The sequence below is a fragment of the Musca domestica genome, unplaced genomic scaffold (assembly GCF_030504385.1).
Source record: "Musca domestica strain aabys unplaced genomic scaffold, Musca_domestica.polishedcontigs.V.1.1 35, whole genome shotgun sequence".
NCBI classification, from domain to species: Eukaryota; Metazoa; Arthropoda; class Insecta; order Diptera; family Muscidae; genus Musca; species Musca domestica.
Window position 1 is genome coordinate 3,257,880 of NW_026712315.1, and position 14,967 is coordinate 3,272,846.

Sequence of the window (14,967 nt, forward strand, 5' to 3'; positions counted from 1 at the left end):
AAAACGCTGAAAACTGAATATTTAAGGAGTTATGGCCATTTTAAATATTCAATAATTCATGCCTAGAAAAGTGATCACAAATAATAGCTAAAAACGCCGAAAACTCAATATTTAAGGAGTTATGGCCATTTTAAAGTATTCAATAATTCATGCCTAGAAAAGTGATCACAAATAATAGCTAAAAACGCTGAAAACTCAATATTTAAGGAGTTATGGCCATTTTAAAGTATTCAATAATTCATGCCTAGAAAAGTGATCACAAATAATAGCTAAAAACGCTGAAAACTCAATATTTAAGGAGTTATGGCCATTTTAAAGCAGTCAATAATTCATGCTTTTAAAAGTGATCACAAATAATAGCTAAAAACGCTGAAAACTGAATATTTAAGGAGTTATGGCCATTTTAAATATTCAATAATTCATGCCTAGAAAAGTGATCACAAATAATAGCTAAAAACGCTGAAAACTCAATATTTAATTAGTTATGGCCATTTTAAAGTATTCAATAATTCATGCCTAGAAAACGCTGAAAAAAAAATAATAGCTAAAAACGCTGAAAATTCAATATTTAAGGAGTTATGGCCATTTTAAAGTATTCAATAATTCATGCCTAGAAAAGTGATCACAAATAATAGCTAAAAACGCTGAAAACTCAATATTTAAGGAGTTATGGCCATTTTAAAGTATTCAATAATTCATGCCTAGAAAAGTAATCACAAATAATAGCTAAAAACGCTGAAAACTCAATATTTAAGGAGTTATGGCCATTTTAAAGTATTCAATAATTCATGCCTAGAAAAGTGATCACAAATAATAGCTAAAAACGCCGAAAGCTCAATATTAAAGGAGTTATGGCCATTTTAAAGTATTCAATAATTCAAGCTTTAAAAAGTGATCACAAATAATAGCTAACAGCGCTGAAAACTCAATATTTAAGGAGTTATGGCCATGTTAAAGTATTCAATAATTCATGCCTAGAAAAGTGATCACAAATAATAGCTAAAAACACCGAAAACTCAATATTTAAGGAGTTATGGCCATTTTAAAGTATTCAATAATTCATGCTTTAAAAAGTGATCACAAATAATAGCTAAAAACGCCGAAAACTCAATATTTAAGGAGTTATGGCCATTTTAAAGTATTCAATAATTCATGCCTAGAAAAGTGATCACAAATAATAGCTAAAAACGCTGAAAACTCAATATTTAAGGAGTTATGGCCATGTTAAAGTATTCAATAATTCATGCCTAGAAAAGTGATCACAAATAATAGCTAAAAACACCGAAAACTCAATATTTAAGGAGTTATAGCCATTTTAAAGTATTCAAAAATTCATGCCTAGAAAAGTGATCACAAATAATAGCTAAAAACGCCGAAAACTCAATATTTAAGGAGTTATGGCCATTTTAAAGTATTCAATAATTCATGCTTTAAAAAGTGATCACAAATAATAGCTAAAAACGCCGAAAACTCAACATTTAAGGAGTTATGGACATTTTAAAGTGTTCAATAATTCATGCTTTAAAAAGTGATCACAAATAATAGCTAAAAACGCCGAAAAATCAATATTTAAGGAGTTATGGCCATTTTAAAGTATTCAATAATTCATGCCTAGAAGAGTGATCTCAAATAATAGCTAAAAACTCCGAAAACTCAATATTTAAGGAGTTATGGCCATTTTAAAGTATTAAATAATTCACGCATAAAACCCAATATTTAAGGAGTTAAGGTCACTTACAATGTTTAATAATTCACGCATAAAACCCAATATTTAAGGAGTTAAGGCCGTTTCAAAATATTCAATAATTCATGCTTTAAAAAGTGTTCTAATAGCCAACAACGGAAAGTGATCACAAATAATATTTCACAAGGTTTGTATTTATTCATTTTAATAAACTCAGACCATAATTGTGTTAAAATACCCGAGAACTTAAATATTATACCCTCATCATTCCGTTTGTATCTTTTCGAAATAATAGTTTTAGACCCAACAATATAAAAACACATATTCTTGATCACCTTAAAATTCTAAGACGTTTTGGCCCTGTCCATTTGTCTGTTGTAATCACGTTGCAGTCAAAACAACTTATGATAGGAAGCAAAACTTTTGCACAGTCAGGCAGGTCAAGTTCGAAGATGGGCAGCTCAAGTTCGACGATATCGGTCTTTGTATAGTCCCCCATAAGGGTTATCATTTGAAAGGTATTTTTCTACGGATCTTTTTTTTTGTAATTTTTTAAATTCCTTCAAAATTGTGGAGGGTGTTAAAAGTTCGGTCTGCTGCTTTTTTGTTGCTATTTGTTTTGATGGTGGTTTATTTTGTTTTTGTTTTGACTTTCAGAAAGGTTAGCCAAGTTATTCGAAAAATCTTCGTCTAACTGACAGATGTTTTTGTTTTTTCATTTGCCTTCTCCCAATCACATAGCCGCACACAATGGTAGTTCCTTTGGATCAGCCTTACTCATAATATTTGCATTAGGAGTGGTGAGAGACTCTCATGCCCTGCCAAATCAACGGTAAATTGAAGTCGAGAGAGACGAGAATTTCTTGTTTTTGTTTCAATTTTATTATTTTTCCTAGTCCCAAAGAATCAACGAGAGTTTTACAAAAGAAAAATGATGATACTCATCTGTAAAAATAACAACAACACAACAACACAAAGAGAATAAACTCCAACAAAAATACAAATCTTCTCAATGTGTATCATTAAGGATGTCGGCATTTATTTTCCAACAATTACAACTGTCACAGTTAGAGGAGTATCAAAGGCAAAATTTGCCGCCAACAAAACGATTTATTATTGTTTCCGTTAATTTCGAAATTTCAATTTGTTGAAATGTGTTTTGTTGTCGTTTTTTTTTTGAAAATTACAGTTCCACACAATAAATGTAATTAACACCCGCTGACTGAGATAACAAAACGATGCCCAGGCTGCATTCTGTCATTTCGACTTTGATGAATTCCATTAGCCAAACAGTCAAAAATCGGATCTATAATTTTCAAGAAAAAAAAAATAAATTGATAGTTCCTATGAGGCATTTGAGAGAGCACGGTGGGCATCGTTGATTGTTGGGTGGTGGTAGGGAAAGACCTTTATTTATTTATTTGTTTCAATTTTGAATCCATCATTTATAATGTTGCTAATTGGAAAACACAACTAGAAGCAGTTTTAGAGTTACATCAAGAAAGAAAGTGTGGAATTTTGTTTTAACTCCATGCCACCATTAGCGTGTGTGATTAAGTGAGGGGTTATGTACCACAGGTTTGAGAGAAGTTGGTCTTTTGGAAAATGCCTTTTGCTATACTTTCTGACAAAGTGAGACCCACTAAAGGCCTTTTTAAATGTCATTTAACTCTTCAAAATCTCTGATATTAAACAAATACCTCTGTAGATTCTCCAAAGTCCTTCTACTATATAATTCGTAGGCCTTTACAAAGTCTTCTGCAAAAAAAAACTTTAATGAAAAGGAGACTCTTTAAAAACAAGTTAAAAAGAATTAGTCATTTTGTTAATTTCTTGATTAATATTCCTTGGAATCCTTGCATTTCAGGTACATAATAATAATAATAATAATAATAATAATAATAATAATAATAATAATAATAATAATAATAATAATAATACTAAAATTGGTATTGGGTGAAGGAATAAGGCAGGAATCCCGAAATTTGTTATTTAGGTCTCTGTTGGTGTATGTGGTTAAGATGTTGAAGTGGTTTTGGAAATGTGCCCTCTGGCAAAGTTACGAGGTTTTTTTCACCGAAAACTTCAGCACTCAAGAGAGTCACCATATGGATTTCTTGGCTAATTTCCTAAAATACAGGATGAGATAAAAAAAAACTGCAACAAAGTCAAACGCCATTATTTTTGCATTTGTATACCCTCCACCATAGTAGTATTTAGTTTGTCATTCCGTTTGTAACACCTCGAAATACTCACGTCAGACCCAACAAAGTATGTATATTCTTGATCAGCGTAAAATTCCGTCTATCTGTCCGGCTTTCTGTCTGTCCGGCTTTCTGTCTGTCCGTCAGTCTGCTGTAATCACGCTATCTTTCGAATGAATTGAGATAGAAGGCTAAAGTTTTACACATATGTTTATTTTTCCAGTAGGCAGGTTAGGTTTGTAAATGGGTCATGTGGGTCCACGTTTTCATATAGCCCCCATATTTGTTGACTTTAGCGACATTATTCACCGAAATTGCTTCAAATTTGGTATTTGATGTCCGAAATGAATATTACACCCTAAGACAGAAAATTGTTTGTGCAGGCCCAGGTCTTCGTATAGGCCCCATATATCAGTACCTCCCTATATTCGGTATTTTGACGAGTTTAGGTACAATGCCTACCGAAATTGTTTGAGATGTCGTATTTGAAGTTCGTAATGGATGCAACAGCCTATGACAGAAAATTGTCTATGGTGGTCCAGATCTTCGAACAGCTCCGATATAACGGTATCTCCCTATATAGGATATTTTGATGATTTTAGCTACATTTATTCCAAGTTTCGAATTTGAATACGGTAATGGCTTTTGACAAACAATGAGTATGTAGGTCCACGTCGTATAGACCGCAATGGCTATATTCAGTATTTTTAAAATCTTAACCGAATTTTTTTAAGGATTTTATTTTTTCAAATTCATTTCAAATGGTAGTTCGGCCGGGCCGAACTTACTACTTTTTAACTTGTTTTTTTTTTTTTAATTTTATTGAATGAAAGTCGGAAATAGCATCAAATTTTAGAATAAGTTTACATTTGTTGAAATTGGTCACCTTTGGCACGAATTATGGCCTTCAAACGGCTAATGAAACCGTCTCACGCTGCCCGAATGTTGCTCTGCGGTATTTTGGGTCATTCCTGGCGATGCGCTTGCTTGAGGTGATCGACATTCTGGTATTTTTTAGTGCCAACCTTGCTTTCCAAAATACTCCTGATACAATAGTCCAACGGATTGGTATCCGGAGATTTTGGTGACCATTGTGCGCTGGAAATTAAGCAAGGAAACCCATTTTGTAACCATTCTTGGGTGGCGTGTGCTGAGTGCGATGGTGCTGAGTCCTGTTGGAATGTCCAAGGTCTGCGGCCAAAATGTTTAAGGACCCACGATATTAATACAGCCTCCAGAATATTTTCGCAATAATATTCGGCATTTATTCTGATGCCACGGTTGATTACTATGAGCGGAGAGCGACCATCGGCAGTTATGGCGGCCCACACCATCACCATGGTCGGCACTTATATTCTGGAGGCCAACCGAAGGTGCACATTTTCAGCTGACCTCTTTGGCAAGTAAACCCGATCATTTTGTTTGTTTATAAAATGTTTTCTCATCGGAGAAAATCAAATTCGGCAGTTCACCAATTGCGGTCAAGCGAAGCAACTCTTTAGCTCTTTTGAGTCTACTTTCTTTCTGTTGCGGTGTAAGTTCTTGCACTTTTTGGAATTTCAATGGCCTTTCCCCGAGCTAATTTTTCAATATTTGCCGAATGGAATATTGCGATATGTTCAGCTCATGAGCCATTTTTCGGCCACTGCGGGTTTCGATCAAGTCGCTTCTGTTCTTTTCAAAACATTCCTGATGATGTTGCTGTTTTCTTTCGTCCACTTCCTTGACGTCGGGCTACGCTACCAGTGTCACGGTAACGAGCGATGTTACGAGACACAAACGATTTATTCACATGTAAAAGCTGGGGTGCTCTAACGATAGCCATTTGTGGTTTTCCAGCCAAATATAAAGAAATCACACTATCATGCTTAATTGCCGCCGCGAATAACTTTTTTTCTGGAAAATTCTCACCAAAATGCTTTTGTACTCTTGTAAACAATATAATGAGCTGTCACTGGAATAATTTTAATAGCTGTCGGAGGAGTGGCTTTGAAATGACAGCAGTCTAAAGTTCGTTGCGGTTTTTTCATCTACAAGATCTTCAATTCATACACCCCCTTGATAGATAGATCGTTTCACAAATAAAAAACCTTCTATGGACGTAAGACATTTTTCAAAGGATAAGAACATCTGGTAAGGATTCTCTATGGTTAGAAAAACCTAGTTTTTTATATGCTTAGAACAAGCCTCTTATTAGAAGATTTTTGTAGTTAAATCTCGCCTAAAGATTTTCTATGATTAGATGCATTTCTAAAGGTCTTCTATGTAAATATGTTTTTCTAAATGGCTTCTAAAGATGGAAGGTTTTCTAAGTCTTCTGTGAACAGCCGACCGTTTAACGCTTTGCATGAAAAGAACACTAACCATTTACATGTTTATCGGCATTACTCTTTGTCGGTGTCGATAAGACAGTTTCGTTAGTACTGCATATGGTTTGTGTCTGCAATGACTGGAAATATAAAATTGAGTTTTGCCTTCAACCAATAATAATGGTATTTTTCGTGAAGTGTAAAAAACTATTAGGCAAGCCATTTGCAAAGTATTCGGCAGCAGAATTAAAATTAAAATAATCTGTGGAAAACATAACTTTTCTAGCCCATGATTTACATATATTTTCTCAAAATAAGTATTAACCAAGTCCTACAATTTTAGTGGGTTTTGCCCTCAGATTTATACTATCAGCCATCCAATATCCGTTTATATAAAAAATATTCTGGCTTGCGTAATGATTATTCAGAATGTTGACGCTTTAAAGAGAACTAACCAGATAATTGGGCAAATATTGTCCATTTACGCACCTGAGGTTGGATTCTTGTTTTATGAAAATATGAAATGAAAGATGTTTCCATTTTAAAATTTTTCATTTGATATTTCTTTTTTTTTATTTAAGTTTTAATTTTACATTTTCATGGAACAATAATTGAAGCCCAGATCTAAATCTGATTTGGACTATATACTTTACATGAGATATGTGCATAATAATGTACAACCAAAATAATCATTAAAAAACCCTCAGGGCATTATGACGTTAAATTTTACATTGCAAAGTAACCAAATAGCCGAAAAAGTGCTAAATTTGTCGAAACTATAAATTTTTTTTTTCTTTTTTGAATGGAAACATATTAAATTAGCAGATAACAAGTAAAAAAACTGCTATGTTCGACAGGGCGGAACTTTAAATGCCATCCACGATGAGGAAGAAATTTAAAAAAAAAAGCCGTCAAAAATGAATACCATGGGGGCTATACGAAGACGTGGACCTGCATACTCAATACCAAAAATACCGAATACCTGAAGGTATCGTTAAATGTGGACAATTTTCCGTCATCATCAAATACGAAATTCCTGCAAATGAGTTGCTTAAATTATAAAAGCGCAGAATATTGGGAGGTATCGTTATATGGGGTCTATACGAAGACGTTGACCTGCATAGACAAATTCTGTCATAAGTTCTCTTACCATTACGAACTTAAAACACAAAATTTGCAAAAATTCCGGCGAAAAATGTCGCTAAAATTATAAAACTACCGAATTTCGGGCGGTTTCGTTATATGGGGGCTACACAAAGACGTGGACCTGCATGCCCAATTTTTGTCATATGCTGTAGTAACCATTACGAAATTTGAAACAATTCCAGTGAATAATGACTCAAAAATGATCAAAACACCGATTATCGGGCGGAATCGTTATGTTGTCCTAAATTTTGAATAATTCTGACAGGAAGCCGACATAGCCTAAGGGCTGTATTTCTGTAGTTTTACGAAGCTGTTCTACATCCTTATTGTACCATGGTTTCTGCCACCTTTTCAATTTAATGCTTGTCGTGCAAAACCAAGGGCATAGGCTCCAATAAGAGAAGAAAGGAGGAACCAATTTGCTTCATTCAAATGTCGAAGGTATCCACAAAATTGACGGTTACTTACGTACACCACCTACAGTACTCGATATTGTTTATCCCCTTACTTTTTGCCCTTAGATCTAATGTGACAGTGACTACCTCAACTATAAGTTCAATAACATTTTTTGCAACATCTAATCAAATGGTATTAGAAAAATATTAAGAAACAACTCGTTTTTTAAAATAACCTGTTTCAAAATGAATCTCAATGAAAATGATCATAATGTTGTGCATTCCCTAATTCGTTTTGTGGCTTCTTATATTAAAACTAATTTTCCCCCAATTATTACAACCCATTAATATTTCTAGATATCAATTTTACCTGTTAAGACGAAGAACAAATTTTCTGATTTTATCTTCAATTCATGTACAAATAGGAAATATTTTTCTCTTTCCAACAATTTGAACTAAACATGTTTTCTTTAATTTGCCCAACATGTTTGAGCATTGTTCGATATTTACCAAGCGTACAGTGTCTGTTCGATGTTTATAAACAAACGCAACGTGTTTACCAAAAATCGTCCTAACCCAACATTATTCAGAAAGATACGAGTCAACACCTCTGTCTACGATTTTTTTCAACTTGATTCTACAAGTTATTTTTATTTAAAATTCTTATTCTCTTCTTTATATTTCTAAATATAAAACTTTGCATTTTTTCTGTACTTATGTAATTTGTAGGAGAAAAAAACGTAAAATTAAAAAGGGTAATAAAGGTAGTAGTTGTAGTGTAGGTGTGAATACTTAAAGCTAAAAAATTGTTTATCAGTTAAAAATAAAACATTCAAAATAACTAAATGCTTTTTGGGTTATTAATCGGAACCCTTGGGTGGCGGTCTGTAAACACCAACCACAACAGCGTGATCACGTTCATAGGGTTCCAAGGTAATCTGTTCTTGTGGCTTCAATTTGTCAGCTTGCATCTTCTTGACTTCGGCAGCAAATACAGCCTCAGGTTGGGCGGTCGAATCGATACAGGAAGCCTTAATGGAAATGACAAAGTGACCACCATTCTTAAGGAAATGTTGGGCATTAAGGGCCACAATACGACCCTGATCAGGCTGGGCGACATCAGCAAAGATCGTATCGACCATACCGACAAGCATTCGGTATTTGTGTGGATGACGGGCATCTTCAATGATGGGGATAATGTTGGTGCGTTTTTTGGCTACATTTATCAGATCACGACCAGAACGATGTGAGAATTCTACAGCATAAACAAGACCTTCGGGGCCAACAACATCGGAAACATGTGACACTGTTGTACCGGAGGCAGCTCCCAAATACAATACTTTAGAGCCAGGAGGCATGTGGATTTTGTCAACACCACCCAAGACGGCAGCAGCCAACTTGGAACGGAAAGGATTCCAAACTCTGTATTCAACTTTCTCGCCATTTGTTTCGACAGAGATACGTTTTTCTCCATAGACTTCGGAGCCAGGTACAAAGTTGCGGGTAACCAAGGCATCTTCTTTGCCACGAGCAATGAAAATACCTTCATGACGATGGGGTTCGATGACAACAGTTTTGCCACCTTTGAAGCCACCACCACCACCGCCTCCACGGCCACGTCCAGCACCACCTCCACGGCCGCCGCCACCGCGACCACCAAAGCCTCCTCGACCGCCACCTCCGCGGCCACCACCACCACCTCCACGTCCACCGAAACCTCCACGGCCACCACTGCCTCCACGGCCACCGCCGCCACCACCACGACCACCTCCTCCAAAACCTCCACGGCCTCCGCCACCACCACGTCCACCGCCTCCAAAACTTCCACGGCCACCTCCGCCGCCACCACCACCTCCTCTTGGTGAGAATCCAGGTTTACCCATATTTGAATTTAATTGAAAATTTACAAAATTTCACTACTTGAATTGAAGAAAAGGCACGGTAGCAAAACACGCGGACCGACGTTTCCTATTCAAAAGATTCACCACGTGCGTGCGATAATAAACTTCAACGTAGAATGACAGGCCATGCAACACTGTGTTTTCTTAAGTAAACAGAACACAGCTCACCGGCTGGCTGTCATGTCATTGAAAGCAGTAGGGTTGTATTTCGTTGTAAAAATACCCAAAGAGGGGATGTAATGTGTATGAAACACTGGACGGTTTACAATGTTGAGATTAAGTAATTTATGGGCGGCTGTTTTACTTTTTTGTGTGGGATATCGGAAAGACATAATTGGATATAAATTAATAAAAATAATTGTATTGAGAATTGAGGCTCTGGGGTACAATTATTGTTCGATGAAAATGTGAAATGAAAGCTTTTAGGAAGAAAAGAAATATCAAATGATAAATGTTATGAGGGAAATATTTTTGATTTCATATTTTCCCAGAACAAGAATTCAGCCTATACGAAAGTGAATGTAAAAGAAAATACGTTTTTTAATGTTTGATTTACTTAGTTAAATAAAAATTAATTAACACCTTCGTAATACGCTTTATCTTTCGCATTCACTTGCAAATCAATGAAGGAGCGAGAATGAAGAAAGTGATATAATTATTACAAGGTCGGGCAGATTGAATGAGTCTTGCAACTTGAAATTACTAATAGTAACAAATACAACAACTTGTTTTGTTTATTTAACACTTTTTCACAATATTATATAATTTAAGAGCAAATCTGGGAAAATGAAAGGAATGCCGTAGATTTTTCACAACATCGATTTCTTAATACAATTGCAATTCTTATTTCTGATTGTAGCAGTAAGGTAAATGGAAATTGAAAAAATGGTTCGTTCTGGCATTTTTTCTGGCATTTCCTCAATGTTTTTTATTTATATGTAAAGTTTTTAAAAGCAATAACAAGGAAAAAGCTTGATAAAAAGCATGGTACAATGATATCAAGGTAGGGCAATGATACCATATGATTTTAATTTTTTTTAATTTCTTGGCCTAATATGTCATCTTTATTTGTTTATGTATTTGATTTCTTTTCAATAACAAAAAAATTGTTCAGAAAACATTCAAATTCGGGTGTTTTCAAAGTTTCATATCAACGCATGCATCGACAATGTCTAGAGTTTTTGTAGCGAAATAATCCTTTAGAGATATATAGTACATGATTTTGAAAAGAAGTGTTGACCTTTCATTCAGTTATCGCGATTTTCAATTATTTATTCAAAATAAATGCAACAAGTTGTTTGATTTTTGATTTTTGCAATAAAAATTTGTTATGTGCAATGAATTCATAAAAAAGCATTTTGACAATGAGATGTCAAATAAATAATTTTCGGAAAAAATATGAAAAAGGAAAATAACTGAAAACAAATTACCTTGAAAGATTAGAATAAACTATTCAAAATTTCTTAAAATTTCTTATCGTGCACATTTTTTATTCGATTGGAGTTTTATTCACATGGGAGCATGGTAGAAGAATACAGGTAGTTGCATCGACACAGCTGCTGGGATAATGAACTGTCAAACTGATTTTGGAATTGAAAATGTTGAATGAAAAATTATTAAAATTTGTAAAAATTGTTGAAAAATGCATATTATAACAAACTCCCATTGGCGTCGTATAAAAAACATTTAAAAATCTACTTATTTTTGATAAAGCATTTAAAAACATTTGACATATCAATGTTCTCAAGCGTTGATGCATCTACCTATATTCTTCTACCATGAGGTAGATGCATCTACGCTTGGGAACATTTATGTGTCAAAAAATTTTAAATGTTCTATCAAATATAAGCAGATTTTTGTGTTTATGGAGGTTATTATAATTCGCGTTTTTCAACAATTTTTGCAAATTTAAAAAAATTTTCATTCAATATTTCCAATTCCAAAATTAGTTTGACAGTTTATTGTCCCAGTAGCTGCGCCGATGCGTCTATCTATATGTTTCTACCATGCTTGGGAGAAACTTTCAATGAAAACATCAATTTGTTTCAATCTGATAACGATAACATTGCAAACTATGAAGGATGTCGGTAGCATGGTCGAGAGAGCACTGCAAATGCATTGCATCACCCTCTTGTAAAATTCATTAGTGATCACGCAAAAAGATGCGTTGCAGTGAATCTTATGCCATGACAGAACTGCATTTTTGATACTTTAAACCACAATACAAGAATTTTCAGGTAGAACATAGAAATCACCGGTAGATCATAAACATTACCGAAAATCCGTGACGTCCGACACATTATTCGCTTTTCTTTCAGAATAATTTAAAATTATATGCAAAAAGTCGTTTCTATTTATTTGATATTTCTCGTAATTTTTGAAGTTAATTAAAAAGCAAGAAAACACAAAATAGGCGGAAATCGGGCACACTCAGAAACAATTTTAATGTTCTCTACTACACCATTTTATTGAACCATGAGTGAAATCTATTTCCTAATTGGACAATATTTCTTTGGGCCTATTCTGCAATTTTTTAACAATTTTACTGATTGTTTATTATACAAAAAAACTCGTGTTTTCGTCTTGTTTTTGTTACAATAACAAAAAAGAAATTAACAAATTTTTCTTTTATTTTTCCAACTTAATACTCATTAAAATCTGGCAACACCGCTGAAACAGCAAAAACCTCTACAATGCTCACTAAACACACTTTTCGAAAATTCGAACAAAAATGACAGCTGAAAACATGAAAAAAATCTCCCTTCTTTTCCGCTAAAACGTCAAAAACGTAGGTTGATGGAATAAAATTTTAACAAAGATTTTATGATTATTTTCTTAGAAACCAAATAAAGAAATGTGAAAATATAAACAATATATGGAATTTGAAATGTGTTGGAAGAAAACTAATGAATTTTATTTAATTTCTATTTTTGTGCGCTGCTGATTGAATTGGATTATGTTTGTGTGGAATTCCTCTGGATCATCTTCGCGGGTTGTTTTTGATGAAATGACAATGATAATGGAACATTAATTCACTGTATGACCCCTATAGTTCTTAGCGTACAATGGCCAAGTCAAAGAATCACACCAACCACAACCAAAACAGAAAAGCCCATCGTAATGGCATCAAGCGCCCAATGCGTAAACGCCATGAATCCACTTTGGGTGTAAGTATTAAATACATATTGTGGTAGTTAATCTCAAATTAATTAAAATTTTTTATTATTATCTTTCAGATGGATGTCAAATTCTTGACCAACCAACGTTTCGCCCGCAAGAACAACTTGACCCGCGCCGAGGCTGACCAACGTTACAAGGATCGCGTTGCCGCCCAAGCCGGCAAGAAGAAGCCTGTTTCCCTCCAAGAATAGAGTGGTGGTGTTGTGTGCTTTGTGTTTTCTAAGAAAATAAACAAACAGAAAAAATGATTCTTTGAAAAAAGAAAATGAAATGCGTTTCAACATTTATTTGAAGAGCGACTTGAAAGGAGATATTGTGCAAAGATTTTATTTGTCGCTGTAAACATTGGTAACCTGCCGTGAAACAATTAGTGGAACTTAAAAAATATTTTTGTCCGAAATGTATGCGTAGGCTTAAATTGAGATGGCAATCAGCTAACAAAAGATCTTAGAATATTATTTATGCAACGAAAGTAAAGAAATTGTCATCGCAAAGCTCAAGAGGGCACTCTTCAAATTACATTCCAATCATTACCGTCCTACCCATTCTTTTATGAGTTTTTTTTCGGAAGATTTAAATACAATGTGTCGGAAATATAAGTTTGTCCTTAAACAAGAACAAAGAGGTATACCTCTAACAGAATTGTTCTGGCATTTAACTGATTCGGTTCTATGGAGATCCTAATAATTGAAGTTGAACTACGAATTTTGTTGATTTTGCTTTTGGGAAATATCCATCCATCCATTTTTTCCTTTCCTGTTTGACCATCTTTTTAAATAACTTGGATTATTATTTTCTATACGAACAAGTTAGGTATGGGATCATTTTAAAATTATTAGCCCAGGAACTCCTCGGGGTCCTAAAAACAACGTTATTGTCTTTCTTGCAAATGTCTATACCTCCCAAGTTAAAGGTTTCTTAAGTCTCGTTAGTGCCTGGTGTATGTCCAGAGTTTGTGAGGCTATGTATGTAAATTTCATGTTAATTTGCAATTCCATAAGCTTTCATATAATACCCATATCGATTCGTTTGGACCTGCGTATCCGAGTCTTCCACGAAAAATGTCATACAAATCCGAGCATAGCCCCTAAACACAATTTGCTCCGGAGAATTGTATATTTTTAAAAGACGACGTTGTACGTGAAGAGTTCGGAGTGTTGCTGGACAAAACGTAGTAGCAGTCCGTGATAAATCTGCCAAAGCTTGGTATTATGTGACCCAAACGCTGTATTTTTTTAATGTCTGTCCCCCAAGCAACTTCAATGAGGAAGAGACACCGAAATTAAACTGTCTTTCGCGAGTCCTTTTAACTTCGCTAGATCTCTAGACATAGCAATACAGTAGGTAATAAGCTAGCTCGGTGTGGTTCCCAGTCGTTTGATTTAACTATTGATGAGACTGCGATAAGATATTAGGTCAGGTGCTTCATGACGACTCTCACCGAAAAATCTGACAGGACATTACGTTTGGAAACCGGTTCAAAGTTTGCTGAGGTCATCTGGCAATCACGAAAAGAAATACCGGTTCCCTTCTACGAATTAGCAGGTGGGGTATATTGACTAACCTCTGCCGTATCAGATATATGACTTTAAAAAAGGATAGCCGTGGTCCTGACTACAATAGTGTATGCGAAACTCTAACGCCTATCATCATCTATAGGTTTGCAAAAAACATCACCTGGCGAGGCTAACCACCCTACTACCAAAACCATTCTACACGTCTTTCATTCTACCTTTTTTCACTTTCTTCCAATCAGTAATAATTCTTCCTAGGATGAACGCAAGGTAACAGAGAGCTCCGAGTGAATCATCGATCAACTCCAGTGTGCCAGCGGATCCTTAAACCAAATGAAACTACTCTTAAAAACCCAGCTTACAAGATGATATTATGTGTCATTCATATAACCCTCATTGAGGCGAGCTCTAATGAATGAAAAATGCACGTAAGGAGCATATTGGGTAAATCTTAAGGACTATACTCGTTCTCCAGAAACAGAATTACCATTGTCACGAATTCCTAATCTACTTGGTGTTCTGCTGTAGCTGTGTATATTTTAAAGTGTGCCTAGTGGCAAAAGGTATAAAATTTACCTGCTCGCTTATCTATTTATTTTAAAACAAGTGAGCAAAGGCTATAGTCGTGCGGGGC

General features: G+C 34.8%; 2 protein-coding genes across 3 annotated transcripts in view; one reads left to right on the plus strand and one right to left on the minus strand.

Annotated features, from left to right (window-relative positions):
- Positions 1-13,090, plus strand: part of LOC101892889 (large ribosomal subunit protein eL29) — a 63,303-nt gene extending 50,213 nt beyond the window's left edge. The window contains exons 1-3 of one of the 2 annotated variants that reach the window (XM_005176323.4): positions 12,311-12,427; positions 12,692-12,806; positions 12,876-13,090. In XM_005176323.4, coding sequence (XP_005176380.1) covers positions 12,705-12,806; positions 12,876-13,010 — 237 coding nt within the window. In that variant the 5' untranslated portion in view covers positions 12,311-12,427; positions 12,692-12,704 and the 3' untranslated portion in view covers positions 13,011-13,090. Of the gene's footprint in view, positions 1-12,310; positions 12,428-12,691; positions 12,807-12,875 lie in introns of those variants that run through there. The other variant, XM_059125731.1, reaches the window with a different exon arrangement.
- On the minus strand, positions 8,354-9,765 carry LOC101892714 (rRNA 2'-O-methyltransferase fibrillarin). The gene has a single exon (XM_005176322.4). The coding sequence runs from the start codon at positions 9,619-9,621 to the stop codon at positions 8,599-8,601; it is 1,023 nt and encodes a 340-aa protein (XP_005176379.1). The 5' UTR covers positions 9,622-9,765; the 3' UTR covers positions 8,354-8,598.
- Positions 13,091-14,967: the final 1,877 nt, after the last annotated feature.